Raw genomic sequence first — 15,529 nt, forward strand, 5'->3', positions numbered from 1 at the left:
AAGGCAGGAAGGCAGGCAGGCAGGAAGGCAGGCAGGAAGGAAGGCAGGAAGGAAGGAAGGAAGGAAGGAAGAAAGAAAGAAAGAAAAATTGGGGATGTAGCTTAGTGCTTACCTAGCATGTGTAATGTCCTGGGTTCAAGTCACAGTACTATACATAAATACATAAAATTTTAAAACCATTAAGCCAAACAAAAACGGCCAGAGAAAAGAGGACATATTGTATGGTAGCATTTATATGAAATTCAAGAATAGGCAAAACTAACTTATGGCTATAGAAATCAGAATATGGGGGGCTGGAGGTATAGCTCAGCGACAAAACACCTAACACCAGATCCCCAGCACCAGAATCAATCAATCAATCAATGAAACCAGAATATTGTATGGTTCTAATGAGAAGAGATTGACTAGAAAGGAGTACCAGGGAACTTTCCAGGAGGATAACAGTGTATCTTGATTAGGGGCACTGGTTATAAGGCTACATACATCATTCAAAAATCATCCAATTGTACCCTAGGATCTGTGTGTCTTATTTAAAAAATCTCTATCAATCTCTCTCTCTCTACATATGTATATACATACACATATGTACATATATATACATGTGCATACAGATGTACATGTATATACACACAAATGTTTACACTAAGACTATAAGAGCAATGTGCAAAGTGTAAGATAGTGGACCACAGCAAGAACACACTTAATCTTGTAATTCATCTTTAGTATACTATCATTTTTATTTCCTTACTTGTACTTTGTTTCTTTGGTACCAGGGAAAGAACCCAGGAGTGCTTTACCACTGAGCCACATCCCGAGCCCCTTTTTATAACTTTTTATTTGAGTTGCTTAGGGCCTCACTAAATGGTTGGCTTTAAACTTCTGATTCTCCTGCCTCAGCCTTCCAAGCTACTGGGATTATAGGCATGTGCCACGATGCCTGGCTCTTAATTGTACTTTTCTTAGGATAACAGTAATATCATTTTGGTTACACATAGCTCAGATCAACTGAGTGAGATAAATGTTAAAAGGAAAAAAACTGCTTGGGAATTAAAATCTTGCTAATAACAAAGATAAAAAATTGTTAATTAAAATAAAATAATAAATACTTTCATCATGAATATTTAGATTTGCTCAATAATTGAAACCATGTATTAAATTCCTGGTTATTCAAAGTTTTTCACCCACTGTAGATAAATTCTGCAATGTTACTACAGAGTCTTGAGTTAAGGCCATCTTCTAGTCCAAATAATTGGAGATTATTTGTTTCAAGTAACAATCTTACCCTGATTGACTTAATCAAAAGTCATGCAATGATGCATGCCTGTAATCCCACTGACTAGGGAGGCTGAGGAAGGAGGATGGCAAATTCAAGGCCAGCTCTGGCAACTCAGCAAGACCCTGTTTCAAAATAAAAAATACGAAAACTAAAAAAAAAATAATAATAATAAATATTAAAAAACTTTCTGGAGCTGGGGATGTGACTCAAGCAGTAGTGTGCTCGCCTGGCATGTGTGCGGCCTGGGTTCAATCCTCAGCACCACATACAAACAAAGATGTTGTGTCCGCCGAAAACTAAAAAAACCAAATAAATAAATAAATATCAAAATAAAAAATAACAAGGATGGGGATGTAGCTCCGTGGTAGGAGCAGCCCTGAGTTCAATCTAGAGTACTTCAAGGAAAAAAAGTCACTTTCAGAATTCAAGAATAATCAAGAACTGGGCTTATAATAAGCAGAAGCAGGCCAAAGGAACTGAAGATTTTTGGTAACAGGAAGTCTGATAAGTATAACCCTGCCACAATCAGCAGCCTCTAGATGTTACTTATGTCCTTGCATCATTCATTCCAGAACCTAAAGATGAAACATACACACATTCAGGTTTCAGCTGTTTTTGAGTTAGGTCAATGTCTGCCTCAGGACTGTATGGGAACAGGGAGAGTCTGGTCCCTTTGGTTTTGATGTAGGTGGGGATTACATTTTCCTAAAAAATATATATACATTTATATATACATATCCCCATATACATATACGGCAGGAATTAGTTCCCCAAAGTAAACAGAGGGGCTCTTGGGAAGGGGGAATGAATCTGAACAGCTGAAAAACAACAATGTCCACTTCTCAATCCAACTCCTCATCTAGTATTGGAACTCTCAACAGCCAATTCAGTTAAGACAATAAATGGGTTAACCTGATTATTAGAAATTCTGCTTCTAAATAATTCATCCTAGAAATTTCCAGACTGATTAAATGCCTTCATCTAATTTTCTTCTCTCCTGAAACTCCATTACAGGTATGTGTGTGTGTGTGTGTGTGTGTCTGTCTGTCTCTCCCTATCTGTCTCTCTGCCTGCCTGCGTATCTATGGGAAAAATGCAAAAAAGACAGCAATGATACTTTAATGCTAAAAAACAGAAGGACAAATATCAATTACTGATTTGTGAAAGTTGAATGCCAAATCAGTAATGGAAAAAGCTGAAAAGCAATCCTTTTTATATTTTACAATCTTTCCAAGGTATAGGAACAGGTGGCACCAGTTACCTTGTAGGATTGTTGTGAAGATTAAATTAGATTTACATTTGTAAAAACTTACAGGCACACAATAAGTAAATATTAGTTATCACCTCTACCATCATCATCAAGTTTTGTTAAAACCTGTCATGGATCCTGGAAGATTCAACAGCACTATATTAAGCACCTTCACAGTCTACTTTTCCAGCTTCTCATTGTTTTTTTTGTCTTGCACCAGCAATGCCACACTGCTTGAACTTACCTGTGCATACCATGTTGCTTCTACTTGGAATGTTGTTTGAATTTTCATCTAGCTCCCACTCATTTTTCATCTGATAGGCATCACTTCTTTTAGGAAGCAAAGCAATGAGATAGATCTATTTGAAGGGCAAAGGGAAGAGAATGCATAAAGATCCCAAGGCTAGAAAGAGCTTGAAATGATTATGAAATTGAAGAAGATAGTGGTATTTCAATTCATGAGGCAGAAAGTGGGAGATACCATGTGAACCTGAAGAGAGAGGCAAGAACCAGTTTATGCAGGATTGTGTAAACCAAGGTGCTGGGAGCCATTAGCCAAGTAGGTATGACAATTTCCTTGCCAGCGTACCCCATGTTGCAGTGACATTGAATGTAGGTGACCTTGCTCAAGGACCAAGGCGGATTAGGGCGTTCCCGGTTTAGGTTCCAGGTTTAAGGTTTAAGATTATTCCTGCTGGGAATAGGGCGTATCCTGCTGCCTGAGTTCCCCTTGAGTTCTCACGGGATTCAGACAGTATATTTTGGAGATAGAAGCCCAGTGGAGGTGGATTTGGGCAGAGAACGTGGATTTCCCCAGAACGTGATTGTAGACGGCTGGTGTGAGTTCGGGAATAAAGAGTTGCTGTTTGAATCTACAAGCTGTGTGGTGGCTCGTGATTTTGTGCCCAGCCAGACTGCGGCACCAAGGAAAGCAGTTTATATTTTTATTGTAAGGGCAACAGAAAGTCTTTGGAGGGCTTTAAACCATTTTAAAATACATTTTAAAATATGACTATGGGGACTGTATATAAAACTAGGACGAGAGAAAAGCATGAACATAAATGCATACTGCTGTGGTTCAGAATGAAATACCAGTGGTGGTATTGACAAGAGATGCAAAGAGGTAGGCCAACTGCTGGTATATTTTACAGGTGGTACTGGAAAAAAATTGCTGATGGATTCAATTTGGAGGTGATAAGGGACAATTTAAAAATGAAAACAAGGTTTCTAGTTTATATCTTTTACTGACATGGAAAATATTGGAGCAAAAACAGACTTGGGGTAGGAATAGGAAGTTTTATTTTGGATATGTTAACTTTTAAATGATAAATGTTATTCAAGAATAGATGTCACTAAACTTAAGTGTTGAGGAGATGCCCAAATTAAAGAAATAAATTTGGTAGTAAGCAGCATGGAGAAGAAATTTTAAATTATGGGAGAAAACAATTACCTAGGAAGATAATGCAGAAAGAGAAGAGCAGGGGATTTAGTTCCAATACACAAAAGGAAAGAGAGAAGGAAAAACAGCAAAAATAGACTAGAGAGGTCAGAAAGGGCAGTATTTTAAGAAGCAAGAAGTGCTCAATAGAGTCCAATGTTTCTGAGCAATCAAGACAGATAAGAACAAGAAATGTCTTTGGTCAACATAGAAACTGTTGTTGCTTTGATAAGAGCAGTTTTTGTAGTGACTGGGGGGAAAGTTAGATTAAATAGAAAACAGAATGGGAGATGGGAAAGAGATGATAATGTTCATTTTTTAGGTTTAGTCATATGACTTTGCTGAAATTGGCCTTTTTTTCTCTTTTGGCAGTGCTAAAGATTGGACCCAGGGCCTCACATGTGCTCTACCACAATGCCAGCTACATTTTGATGTTCAAAACCAATAATTTCATGATTTTTTTTAAAGTTTGATGGACAAAGTTTGGAGCTGATGCAGTTTTTTAGAAAATTCAGAAGCATCAGGAGAAGGAGTTAAAGAAATGAAAATTTCAAAAACAATGGGATATTATTTATATTCAATCAGATAAGGTTTTTATGTTATTTGGCTCATTTTTTAACAAATGCATCCTAAACATCATACATGAAACCATGAGAAAAACAGCAAATTCCAATATTGGGCATACCATAAAAATACTAGGCCAGTAGTTCTCAAAACTGTCTTAAGTCATTAAAAATGAGGAAAGTCTGAGGAACTTCCACAAAGGTACAAAAGGAGACATAACTATACAGAAAAGAGAATATTAGGTTCTAAAAATCTAAGACAATATAAATTATGAACTTTAGTTAAAAACAGTGTTCAGTACTGGTTTATTAATTCCAACAAATGTACAATAATAATGCCAGATATTACTAATAGGGGAAACTGGATGCAGGGCACATGGCAATTCTCTGGATTATATTTTCAATTTTTTGTTACATATCTTAAACAACCATAAGAATATGGTAATACATACTTTAATAAGGTTTAATTAAGGAAATGGTAATCACCCATTTATCCAAAACCCAGCTTAATGGTCAAAACTGTTACAGCCTCCTTTTGTAGTTTTCTCCCTATAGACATGACCACTTTTCTAAACTTGATTTTCATTTCCTTGCATTTTTTATTACCCTAAGCAATATATAGTACTATTGAAATTAAGTTGGCATACTATTTATTTCTACAGCTTCCTCTTTTGCCTCATCATATTTCAGAGTTCAGTCTTGTTTTACTAGCATATAACATTCCATCTTGTTAGCGATCCAGTGTATTCATTCTTTGATAGATGTTCCGCATTTCTTGCTTCTATCCACACTATAGTTACTACACTTTTGTCCACATATCAAAATTTCTATAAGTCATACACTTAGGAGTAGAATTCTAGGGTTTAGAATTGTAAAATCTTCAATTTTAACAGATTTTGCATAATTGCTTTCAGAGTGGTTCTAACCTACCAGCAGGTGCGTTCAGACGTGTAGAGGGGGGGTAACAACTCTAGAAAAGACTTACTTATAAACCAGGTAGCTTTTTGTTTTTAAGTACTAGGATTGGACCCAGAGCCGGTTTACCACTAAGCTACATCCCCAGTTCTTTTTATTTCTTATTTTGATACAGGATCTCACTAAATTGCTGAGGTTGTCATCGGACTCACGATCCTCCTGCCTCAGCCTCCCCAGACGCTGGGATTACAGCCCTACGCCACCGCGCCCGGCCAGGTAATATTTTTGATTCACTCTAAAATGGGTTTGGGGTCCACGTAATCATTTCAGCAACAAACCAACATCAACTACTAGCACTTTAAAAGGTACTGACGCCGCTAACCTCGACACAACCTAGCCCGGGAGATTCTGACACACAGCTCCCTTCCGACGTAAGCGTGACGCGGCGACGGACGTCCACACGCTCGGGACGACGCGACTTGTTTGACGCCCTTGAAGGCCCCTTTCCGGGCTGCCTAACGCGACACAAGTGTCAGCTTGTGTTAACTGAATACCTATTGTTTGCGTAAGGAGAAAATATTCCCACATAGTCTCCTTGTTCTCAGGGCCAATCCGCTTCCCTGGAAGAGCCTCTTTCGGCTGGCTTTTTCTTCAGGCAGCGCCGCGGGCAGCCCGCAGGCCCTTGTGTTGCGCGCGCAGCGATACCGCCTCCTTCTTTTCGGCCGGAACCGCCATCTTTCAGGTAAGGACTGCTCGTGGCTCCCGGGGCCCTGCGTTCCTTAGGCTCGAATTGCGACCCTGCGGCCTCAGATGACATGCACTGGGATACTAGAGAGTCTGTTTACCCAATCTGGGGTCCACTGTCCTGGGCGGTTGGGTCTGTGTCCTGCCAGACCCGGAGCAGCATGCGCTGTGTTAGGGCCTGGGCAGTGGGCTGAGGACCCGACCTGCGGTGCCGTGGCCCTGAGCTGCTACGGTTAGGAAGACGAAGCCGACTCACTGGGGACGAAGTGAGTTAATCTGCGGTTAATCTGACTAGGATTCAGCCTCTCATATCTCTGTGACTTCGGTCGCGGAGTCCTGGGCCCTCGTAGGCTGTGCGGGGCCGCGTGGCCTGATGCTTTTCTAACTCCTTTCAATGTAACGTGGACGGGTAGGCACTTCCGGGTTTTAAGAACGGGTTTAAAACAAGTCTTGGATTTGATCTCCAGTGAGCCTAAATGTCTGAATTTCTGGCTTCGTGGTTGGGTAACGAAGTGGCTGCCCGCCGAGTCAAATCTGGTTAATGAGTCTCAGATCACTCTTGGATTGTGCGTGAATTGATAGCCTGTCGCTTTTAGTTTTGGCTCGGGATTGCGAGTGGATGAAGGGAATATATGTTAAGGTTGCCTTACCAGTGCTCATATATCAAGAGGGGAAGATGTGTGTTGAGTGAAAACATTCCACAACAGCAATATGTCCGATTTAGGAGTTTAGGGGTGAATTTTAATAATTATTTAACAAACTGCTGGCTTCACCCCACATAGCGATTCTAGTTGGCAAATTTGATACCATTGTAGGCTTCAGGCATCATTGGTTTGCATGGGTAAGGTATCGTTTTGGAAAACTGGTTCAGTTTTGTGTGTGTTAGGTCTAGGCATAAAATAGATGCCAGGAAAATGAGTTTAGAGGAGAAGAACTTACTGATTTTGACTGTGGCTCCACAGTCCTTTTATCTAGAGAGGTTCATCCCTAGTTTATGAACTTAATTCAAGTTTACAAGTTTATACAGATGTAGAGATTTGATTATTATAACAATTGCTTAGTTGCCTTTTTGTAAAAAATTAAAGTCTTCCTTTATAATTGGCCTTGTGGGTAGGGGTAATTGCCCTGGATGGCCCAGTGTTCAAAAATGTGTTTTGGCCCTTGAGGGAGCCCAGGAAAGGTTCAAATCTGAATGTTTACAGGTGAATTTTTAGATGGTAAATTAGCTTTCAGTTCAGTTATGCTGTACTTGTGCTAAGAATTGCTTAGTGCTCTGTAAACATTACTTCAATGAATTATAAAAGTGTTTTTAAAAAGAGGGAAGAGAAAAAGGATCTTATCTACTGTATAAAAATGCATGGTTGAGTTTTATTGGGTTCTCCAATAAATTATCCTTTAGATACTAATTTCCAATGCTCTTGGCATTGTTCTAGCATGGATTGTACAGATAAAGTGAGGTAGAAGTCCTGTTAATGTTTTTATAAACTGTTGGAAAAAATTAGTGATCGTTCATCTGATTTATCTGACTAATTTTATGCTTTCTTCTTTTAGTAATTCGCCAAGATGACGAACACAAAGGGAAAGAGGAGAGGAACCCGATATATGTTCTCCAGGCCTTTTAGAAAACATGGTAAGTTTGTTTACTTGAAGCCAAGCTTGGCGTACATTTGGATTTTTATTAGTGTATGTTGTGGTTCATAAATAGCATATTTTAAAAATCTGGCATATTTTGTAATAGATATATAGAAAGTATGAATTTTATGTAGTTTCATAACTAAATATCTATGCAGGATTAAAACTTTGGAGAGAAGGTGTGTAGTAGACTGATTTTTTGCTTTCAGGAGAAATTTTCAAAAATAGTATGATATTTTTATTTTAGACTTGTCTTGAGACTGACTACTGAAATTTTTTTGCAGGAGTTGTTCCTTTGGCCACATATATGCGAATCTACAAAAAGGGTGATATTGTAGACATCAAGGTAAATTATAAAATTGAGGAATAACACTATAGATGTTAGAAAAGTTGGAATTAATGGAGTGCTGGGTTTTAGGTACCAGTATTTATTACATCTATTGGATCCTTTTTTTTTTTTTTTTTTTTAAAGAGAAGAGGTGAGAGAGAGAGATAGGGAGAGAGAGAGAGAATTTCTGATATTTATTTTTTAGCTTTTGGCAGACACAACATCTTTGTTTGTATGTGGTGCTGAGGATCGAACCCGGGCCGCACGCATGCCAGGCGAGCGCGCTACCGCTTGAGCCACATCCCCAGCCCCTGGATCCTTTTACTCTGAGTTTTATGGGAGGAAATCTGCTTGAGTTCATAAGAGTAAAGAACAGGTTTTGTGGGGGGGGTATTGGGGATTGAACTCAGTGGCACTTAGTTGCTTAGTGTCTCGCTTTTTGCTGAGGCTGGCTTTGAACTTGGGATCCTCCTGAGCTGCTGGGATTACAGGCGGTTGGCACTGTGCCTGGCCAGACTGGTTTTTGTTGTTGTTGTTGTTTTTTGTTTTGTTGTTGTTGTTTTTTTAGTATTTAAGTATTTTGTAGTAGATGAACACAGTACCTTTATTTTTATGTGGTGCTGAGGGGATCGGATCGGACCCAGTGCCTCACATGTGCAAGGCAAGAAGAGCTCTACCAATTGAGCTATAACCCCAACCCTGGACTGAGTGTTTATATCAAAGTGAAAAGGAATGCCTTAGTATAAAATTTATTAAAATGGAGATTATAGTTATTATGGAAACTCCAGTGAGAACTGTGTTCTTTTGTGATCAGTATTTAAATATGTCCTGGCTCTTGAGCTTAATGATGATTGTCTTTTTGATTGCTTGAAGCAATGTGAAAAACACATTTCACCGGCTCTGAAAGCTCAAGATGCCATTTAAAGGAAATTTTACGACATCTTATTTACTTCAATAAAAAATTAAAGTTTAAGAGTAAGGAGGAGTTGGCTGGAATAACATTTGTCTCCTTTCCTATCCAGGGAATGGGTACTGTTCAAAAAGGAATGCCCCACAAATGTTATCATGGCAAAACTGGGAGAGTCTACAATGTTACCCAGCATGCTGTTGGCATTGTTGTGAATAAGCAAGTTAAGTAAGTAATGAATGGTATAGTTCTTTGTGATTAAGTCATATTCATATACCCCCACCCCTTTCACTTTGCCAATTGGACTTAATGTCTTTATTGGTCATTCAAGAGGGGCAAAGGAAGTATCCTCTTAAAACTCAGGCAGACTGAGTGTCTGTCATGTAACCTGTCAGAGGAAACAAATTGAAATAGATTTCCTGGAAGGTCCTACACAATCTGGTATTAAAGCAGTTCTAGTTTTATAACATAAAAAGTTTTTTAAGTTTTAAATTGTACTAGTGATTTGATTTTGGTTCAACTAGTGGTTCAGAGGCTGTCACCTCATCACAACAGCTGCAAAGTAGGGGTGGTTAGAGGAAAAAGAATACCAGTAAAGGAAGGAGAATAAGGTGAGGGAGGTGGGGTAGGAAATGAGCAGGGCACCTGGGACTGATTGGAGTAAATAAATTCAATACATACAATTTTAATGTACTGATAAAAGAAAACAAAAGGATTGTTTACTTCAAGGCCTCTTCCAAGTAGATCAGTAATTGAAAAACTAATCAAGCCATCATAACCTTGTTGGTTTATTTGGAGTAAAAGATTCATGATTTATCTAATAAGTGGAATTGTCAAAACCATTTTCTGCATTGCTGTTGTGTTTTTGATGAAACACTTATGAGAATTTCTGCTCTCACCAGGGGCAAGATTCTTGCCAAGAGAATTAATGTGCGTATTGAGCATATTAAGCACTCTAAGAGCCGAGACAGCTTCCTGAAACGTGTGAAGGAAAATGATCAGAAAAAGAAGGAAGCCAAAGAGAAAGGTACCTGGGTTCAGCTGAAGCGCCAGGTGAGAGCTTGACTTGGCAGGGTTTATTGGTGTTAATCTTGGGGGACTATTAAAACTGTTGCTCAGATATTTTTTATTGGAGTTTAAGAATTGAATTTAAAAAGTTTATTTCCTCTTTTCCCCTTCAATAGCCTGCCCCACCCAGAGAAGCACATTTTGTGAGAACAAATGGAAAGGAGCCTGAACTGCTGGAACCTATTCCCTATGAATTCATGGCATAATAAATGTAAAAAAATAAATAAAGGCTCGTGGACTACAAAAATGATTTTTTTTAATTGAGCAGAAGTGTATATTTAATTGTGTCCCAGTTTGTTTGTTGTTTCTCTGCCGTTCAAATTTAGTATTTTTATTGCAGAATAATGTGAAGTGACTTATGGTGGTGCATCAAGTATATACTCAATTGGTTAAGAAATGGCCAAAGATTACTTATTAAATGTAGTTGCTTGGTCTCTAAGTTACCTTGAAGAAAGATACACAAAATAAGTGAAAGGAAAACTGTAATTACAGTTAAGGTTAGGAAAAGTTGATTGGTTATAATTATAAAGAGCTTGATTTTAAGGATTATGAATTTACCTTTGAAGCCAACTTCCTTTAAAAAATAGTACCCTGTTCTTTGGGTGTTACTAGTTCTGAATCACTTTGAACAATAGTGTAAAAACATTTGTCTTTCTCCTACTGTAACAAAATAATACAGACTTTACTAATTTTGTAAACAAATTTTTTCAGAGTTTTAGAGACTGGGAAGTCCAAGTCCAGATGCTGACAGGTTTTGTGTTTAAGGGCCTGGTCTGCACTTAAGTTTTCTTTTTTTTTTTTTTTTTTTCCTCTTGGTCTGCACTTGAAGTTGGTTTCTTTTTGCTGTTGTTCTCCTGGGGGGACAAGTCCAGAAGAGAAAAATTAGTAGCCAGTGGGGTTGGGCTAGTTAACTGGGTTTGTGTGTTTTTACTTCATTTAAAAAAATTAACAGCCTTAGTCTTCATCCTTGAAATATTAGTATTCCTGAATTGTTTTTTCTTGCCCCAGTCTGTTTTATTTCTAACTAGGTTTTCCACGTTTCTAGTTCTGCTAATGTAGTTTGTACTTAACTGTGTGTGTAGCTGCTTTTAATTTTATTCCATTATGATCTGATGGAATGCAGGGTATTATTTTCATTTGTAACTGCTTTTAAGTAGTGTTCTGTACATGCTTCCAGACTTGACCATCTTCCTTTTTGTAGCCTATTTAGCAAATGCTGTGGTTGGAGAAAAGAGCCTAATTGGTGGCCTGTAGTTTTCTTTCAGGATAGGAAATAGATACTGCTTTTGTCTAAGCAGACCTGGACTTGGATCTCTCTGAATGCTTAACATAATAGCTATTAACTATCCTGGAGCGGGGGAATTCACTTTCTAGAGGGTTGCCTTTAAGTGGATGATTATTGTATTTGAAATTCGTTTTTCACCACCACTTCCAAAAGCAACAAAACTTGGATCAGCTGGAGTTCCTGTCTTATATTTTCTGATGGGTCCTACTTAGTGGGCTACTGTGCACCAAACTGAAGTCAGCTTAAATTTACATGTCCCCCACTTTGTATATTTTAAAATTGAATATCTTTCATACCTATTTATTTCTGGCCCTGTTCATCTAGTCATTCTTCCATCAGCTACCAAGTTCAGAAGTTACTGTTATATGCTGCAAATTACTTGACCTGTGTGACTTTGTTTTCTTTTTGTAAAAGGAATTATTAAAGGATTAGATGGGAATAATTTATAATGCACTTAACATGCTCTTACAATCAGTAACTGCCAGCTTTTTATTATCTGCATATTCATATTTTTCACTGCAACTGAGTAGAGAAATATAGTTTTTAAGGATACACATGATCCCCCCACCCCTTTTTATATATTCTTAGGATTGAGTACTATATGAAGTTGAAATTTTTATTTTATTTTTTTTAGCTAGCAATACTGGGGTGCTATACCGTGAACCTCATCCCCAGCTCTTTTTAGTTTTTATTTATATTCAGTGGGACACTTAAAGGGCTCATGACAGCTACCTTAATGATAGGTTTGAGAAGGGATTACCATGTTTTATTCATTAAAAAAAATGACTCAGGGAGTTCAGACATGTAGAAACCCTTACACTACCATACGTCTAATCCTTTGTAACAGTTCCTACTAAATTGTTTTCCTTTTAATTTCCAGTTATAATTTTTCTACTTTATGCCTTATCTCTTAAGAAAAACTTGGTTTTTCAAGTTCCTTTGCACATGTGCTTGCCTTTTCCTTGCTTCAATGATGAATTCCTGCTTGTTCAATATAGCTTAAGTGTTATAGGGGTTAGCATCCCTGATGCAAGAAGAGAAATGAACAAAGTACTTGGGATCAGAGAAAGACTAGCTCTTAAAGGCTCCCACAACATTATTCCCATGTTAGAGGTTTTGCTACTTATCTTCCCTTTGCCTTGGTTAAATTCTGTCATTCAACTTTGCATTCTTAGTTCCTAGCACATTGCGTATTCAATAAATGCTCTTAAAATTAGAGGAGTAATAGGAAACACTATTTTTAAAAATGAATAGGTATTTTAATTCTAGTTTCTGTGTGTTTAATTTTATTTTCATATGGATTTAAGAAAACAAGCGTTTCCTTAAATTTTGAGGTTCAGGTAAATACTTGCTTCATGAGTAATTGGGATTATTCAGTCACCTGTGTTATGTGGAAGCATCAGGAGACAAATTACTTTGTTCATTGCCCAGCGAATCATATTACTCTCACTTAGAGGTTCTTTATGTCCTTAAGGGCTATGATTCTGTTTTACCACAATCTCATGAAAAGAAGTATAATTGTGACTTTTCAAAAAGGAAATGAGGGCTGGGAGTGTAGCTCAGTTTCAACGCTTGGACCCTGGGTTCAATCCCTAGTACTACACAACAAAAAGGAAACGGAATATAATACCTCAGTTTAAGAGGACTGGTGAAGCTGGATGTGGAAGAAGAAAGGAAGGAAGGGTGACGGCTTAGAGAGCCACTATCGTTTGGGCACATATTCAGAAAATAAGAATGTGTTTATGTACAGCACCACTATTTTTTAAAACATCAGTGGAAATGCTATGAATTTGTGTTTTTAGTGTTTTTGAATTAAACGGTTTCTCACAAGCACAGCACAAGATTTAAAAATATGTGTACCTTATAGGTTGTTGATTGGTTTTGATAAATTGATTTCATAAAGTGTTGTACAGAGTGCATTCAATCTTAAGTGCATGAAAATGCTTGTCTCAGCACTCTCATAAAGCATTGATTATTATAGACTTTGCTAATTTGGTTGGAGAAAATGTGACATTTCTTTATTACTGGGTTTGGCTTCAATTGGTTTCTTGAACACTTTCCTGGTTTCATTTTATCTACTCTTTGCAAGCTTTCTTAGGTCTTTCTGACCTCTCTCAATATTGAATGCTTTTATATTCTGGGTGGTATTCAGCCTCATTGTTTGAACAATGATGCTGCCCTACAAAACACTCCATCTTCTGGCTGTGGCAGCCTCTTTGACTTGTACAACATTCTGCCCCAAAGGATGATTCAATCACACTTAGCCTTCTTGCTGTGCCTTTGCTATGCCAAGCACATTTTTGCTTCAGAGGTTTTGTACTTGGATGTTTCCTCTGTAGGGAATGCTTCATAGGTCCCCATGGTTTCGTCCTAGTATTCAGCTTTTGCTCAGATTTTATCAAGTCTGTCTCTTTGTATCCTATATATTATTTTCTATCCCTTGTTATCCTTATAGTATTTACCATGACCCAATATATGTTTTGTTGGGAAGGGGGTCTGAGTTTTTATGAGATTATAGATACTTTCAGCACATTAGGGAATATTTACTGGTACTTACTCTACTGGGGAAGATGGGCAGAAGAACAACAGCATAAAGCACCATTTTTTAAAAATGTATTTATTTACTGTAATTTGTTATAAATGACAGCAGAATGCATTTCAACTCATAGTACACATAGAGCACAGTTTTTCATGTCTGGTTGTTTACATAGAGTCATCATTCTTGTCTGTATACATGTACTTGGGGTAATTATGTCCATCTCATGCCACCATCTTTCCTATCCCCATGCCTCCTCCCTTCCCTCTTCCTCCACTTTGCCCTATCTAAAGTTCTTCCATTCTTCCCAAGCTCCCCCCCCAACCATCCCCATTATGAATCAACATCCACATTATCAGAGAAAACATTCAGCTTTTGGTTTTTTTAGGATTGGCTTACTCAGCATAATATTCTCCAACTCTATCCACTTAACTTGGAAGTGCCATGATTTTGTTCTTTTTTAATGCTGAGTAATAGTCCATTGTGTATATATACCACATTTTTCTTTATCCATCTACTGAAGGGTATCTAGGTTGGTTTCACAGTTCAGCTATTGTGAATTGTGCTGCTATAAACTGTGAAGTGGCTGCTTCCCTGTAGTATGCTGTTTTTAAGTTCTTTGGGTATAGTTTAAGTTTTTAAGTTCTTGTGGGATAGCTAGGTCAAATGGTTGTTCCATTCCAAGTTTTTTTCCATACTGCTTTCCAGATTGGCTGCACCAGTTTGTAGTCCCATGAGCAATGTATGAGTGTGCCTTTTCCCCACATCCTCACATTTATTTATTTATTTATTTATTTATTTATTTATTTTTGGTACCAGGGATTGAACTCAGGATACTTGACCACTGAGCCACATTCCCAGCCCTATTTTGTATTTTATTTAGAGACAATGTCTCACTGAGTTGCTTAGTGACTAAAGATGCTGAGGCTGGTTTTGAATTTGTGATTCTCCCTATCTCAGCCTCTCAAGTTGCTGGGATTACAGGCAGGCACCACCGGTGCCCAGCTGTTTGTATTCTTAATAGCTGCCATTCTGATTGGAGTGAGATAAAATCTTAGAGTACTTTTGATTTGCATTTCTCTAATTGCTAGAGATGTTGAATTTTTTTTTTGTATATTTTTTGATTGATTGTATATATCATGTTCGAGAAGAATCTGTCAGTTCCTTGGCCCATATACTGATTTGGTTGTTTCTTTTGGTGTTAAGTTTTTTGAGTTGTTGATATGTTCTAAAGATAAGTGCTCTATCTGATGTGCATGTGGTAAAAATTTGCTCCCATTCTGTAGGCACTCTATTCACCTCACTGGATTGTTTTTTATCTCAACATTGTAAAAACTATGATAAGCCCCAGGCTAACATCATTCTAAATGGAGAAAAATTGAAAGCATTCCTTCTAAAAACTAGAACAAAACGGGGATTCCCTTTTTCACCACTTCTATTTAACATAGTTCTTGAAACTCTAGCCGAAGCAATTTGACGACGAAATTAAAGGGATACGGATAGGAAAAGAAAAATTCAAACTATCACTATTTACCGATGATGATTCTATACCTAGAGGATCCAAAAAATTCCACCAGAAAACTTCTAG

At 37.8% G+C, this 15,529-nt stretch overlaps 1 protein-coding gene, 1 long non-coding RNA gene and 2 other non-coding genes across 4 annotated transcripts in view; 3 read left to right on the plus strand and 1 right to left on the minus strand.

The window, feature by feature from the left end:
- The window catches only part of LOC125616093, a 9,249-nt gene extending 3,370 nt beyond the window's left edge, over positions 1-5,879 (minus strand). The window contains exon 1 of the long non-coding RNA XR_007346718.1: positions 5,824-5,879. This is a non-coding gene — a long non-coding RNA (uncharacterized LOC125616093). The remainder of the gene's footprint in view (positions 1-5,823) is intronic.
- A 228-nt stretch (positions 5,880-6,107) lies between these two features.
- Positions 6,108-10,384, plus strand: Rpl21 (ribosomal protein L21). Its single transcript, XM_015484163.2, has 6 exons — positions 6,108-6,183; positions 7,737-7,815; positions 8,102-8,163; positions 9,168-9,280; positions 9,955-10,105; positions 10,237-10,384. Exons 2-6 carry the CDS (start codon positions 7,749-7,751, stop codon positions 10,324-10,326), a joined length of 483 nt encoding a protein of 160 aa, XP_015339649.1. The 5' UTR covers positions 6,108-6,183; positions 7,737-7,748; the 3' UTR covers positions 10,327-10,384.
- On the plus strand, positions 8,984-9,054 carry LOC125616197. Its single transcript, XR_007346834.1, has one exon. It is a non-coding gene; the product is annotated as a small nucleolar RNA SNORD102 (small nucleolar RNA).
- Positions 9,331-9,458, plus strand: LOC125616201. The gene has a single exon (XR_007346838.1). It is a non-coding gene; the product is annotated as a small nucleolar RNA SNORA27 (small nucleolar RNA).
- Positions 10,385-15,529: the final 5,145 nt, after the last annotated feature.

This window comes from Marmota marmota, unplaced genomic scaffold, assembly GCF_001458135.2.
Source record: "Marmota marmota marmota unplaced genomic scaffold, marMar, whole genome shotgun sequence".
In the NCBI taxonomy this organism is placed as follows: Eukaryota; Metazoa; Chordata; class Mammalia; order Rodentia; family Sciuridae; genus Marmota; species Marmota marmota.

Excerpts from the sequence above, each read along its gene's own strand:
- Rpl21 (XM_015484163.2), top strand. The coding sequence starts at position 7,749 with ATGACGAACACAAAGGGAAAGAGGAGAGGAACCCGATATATGTTCTCC. Across the intron at positions 7,816-8,101 it reads CAGGCCTTTTAGAAAACATG|GAGTTGTTCCTTTGGCCACA; the intron begins GTAAGTTTGTTT and ends ATTTTTTTGCAG. Across the intron at positions 8,164-9,167 it reads GTGATATTGTAGACATCAAG|GGAATGGGTACTGTTCAAAA; the intron begins GTAAATTATAAA and ends TTTCCTATCCAG.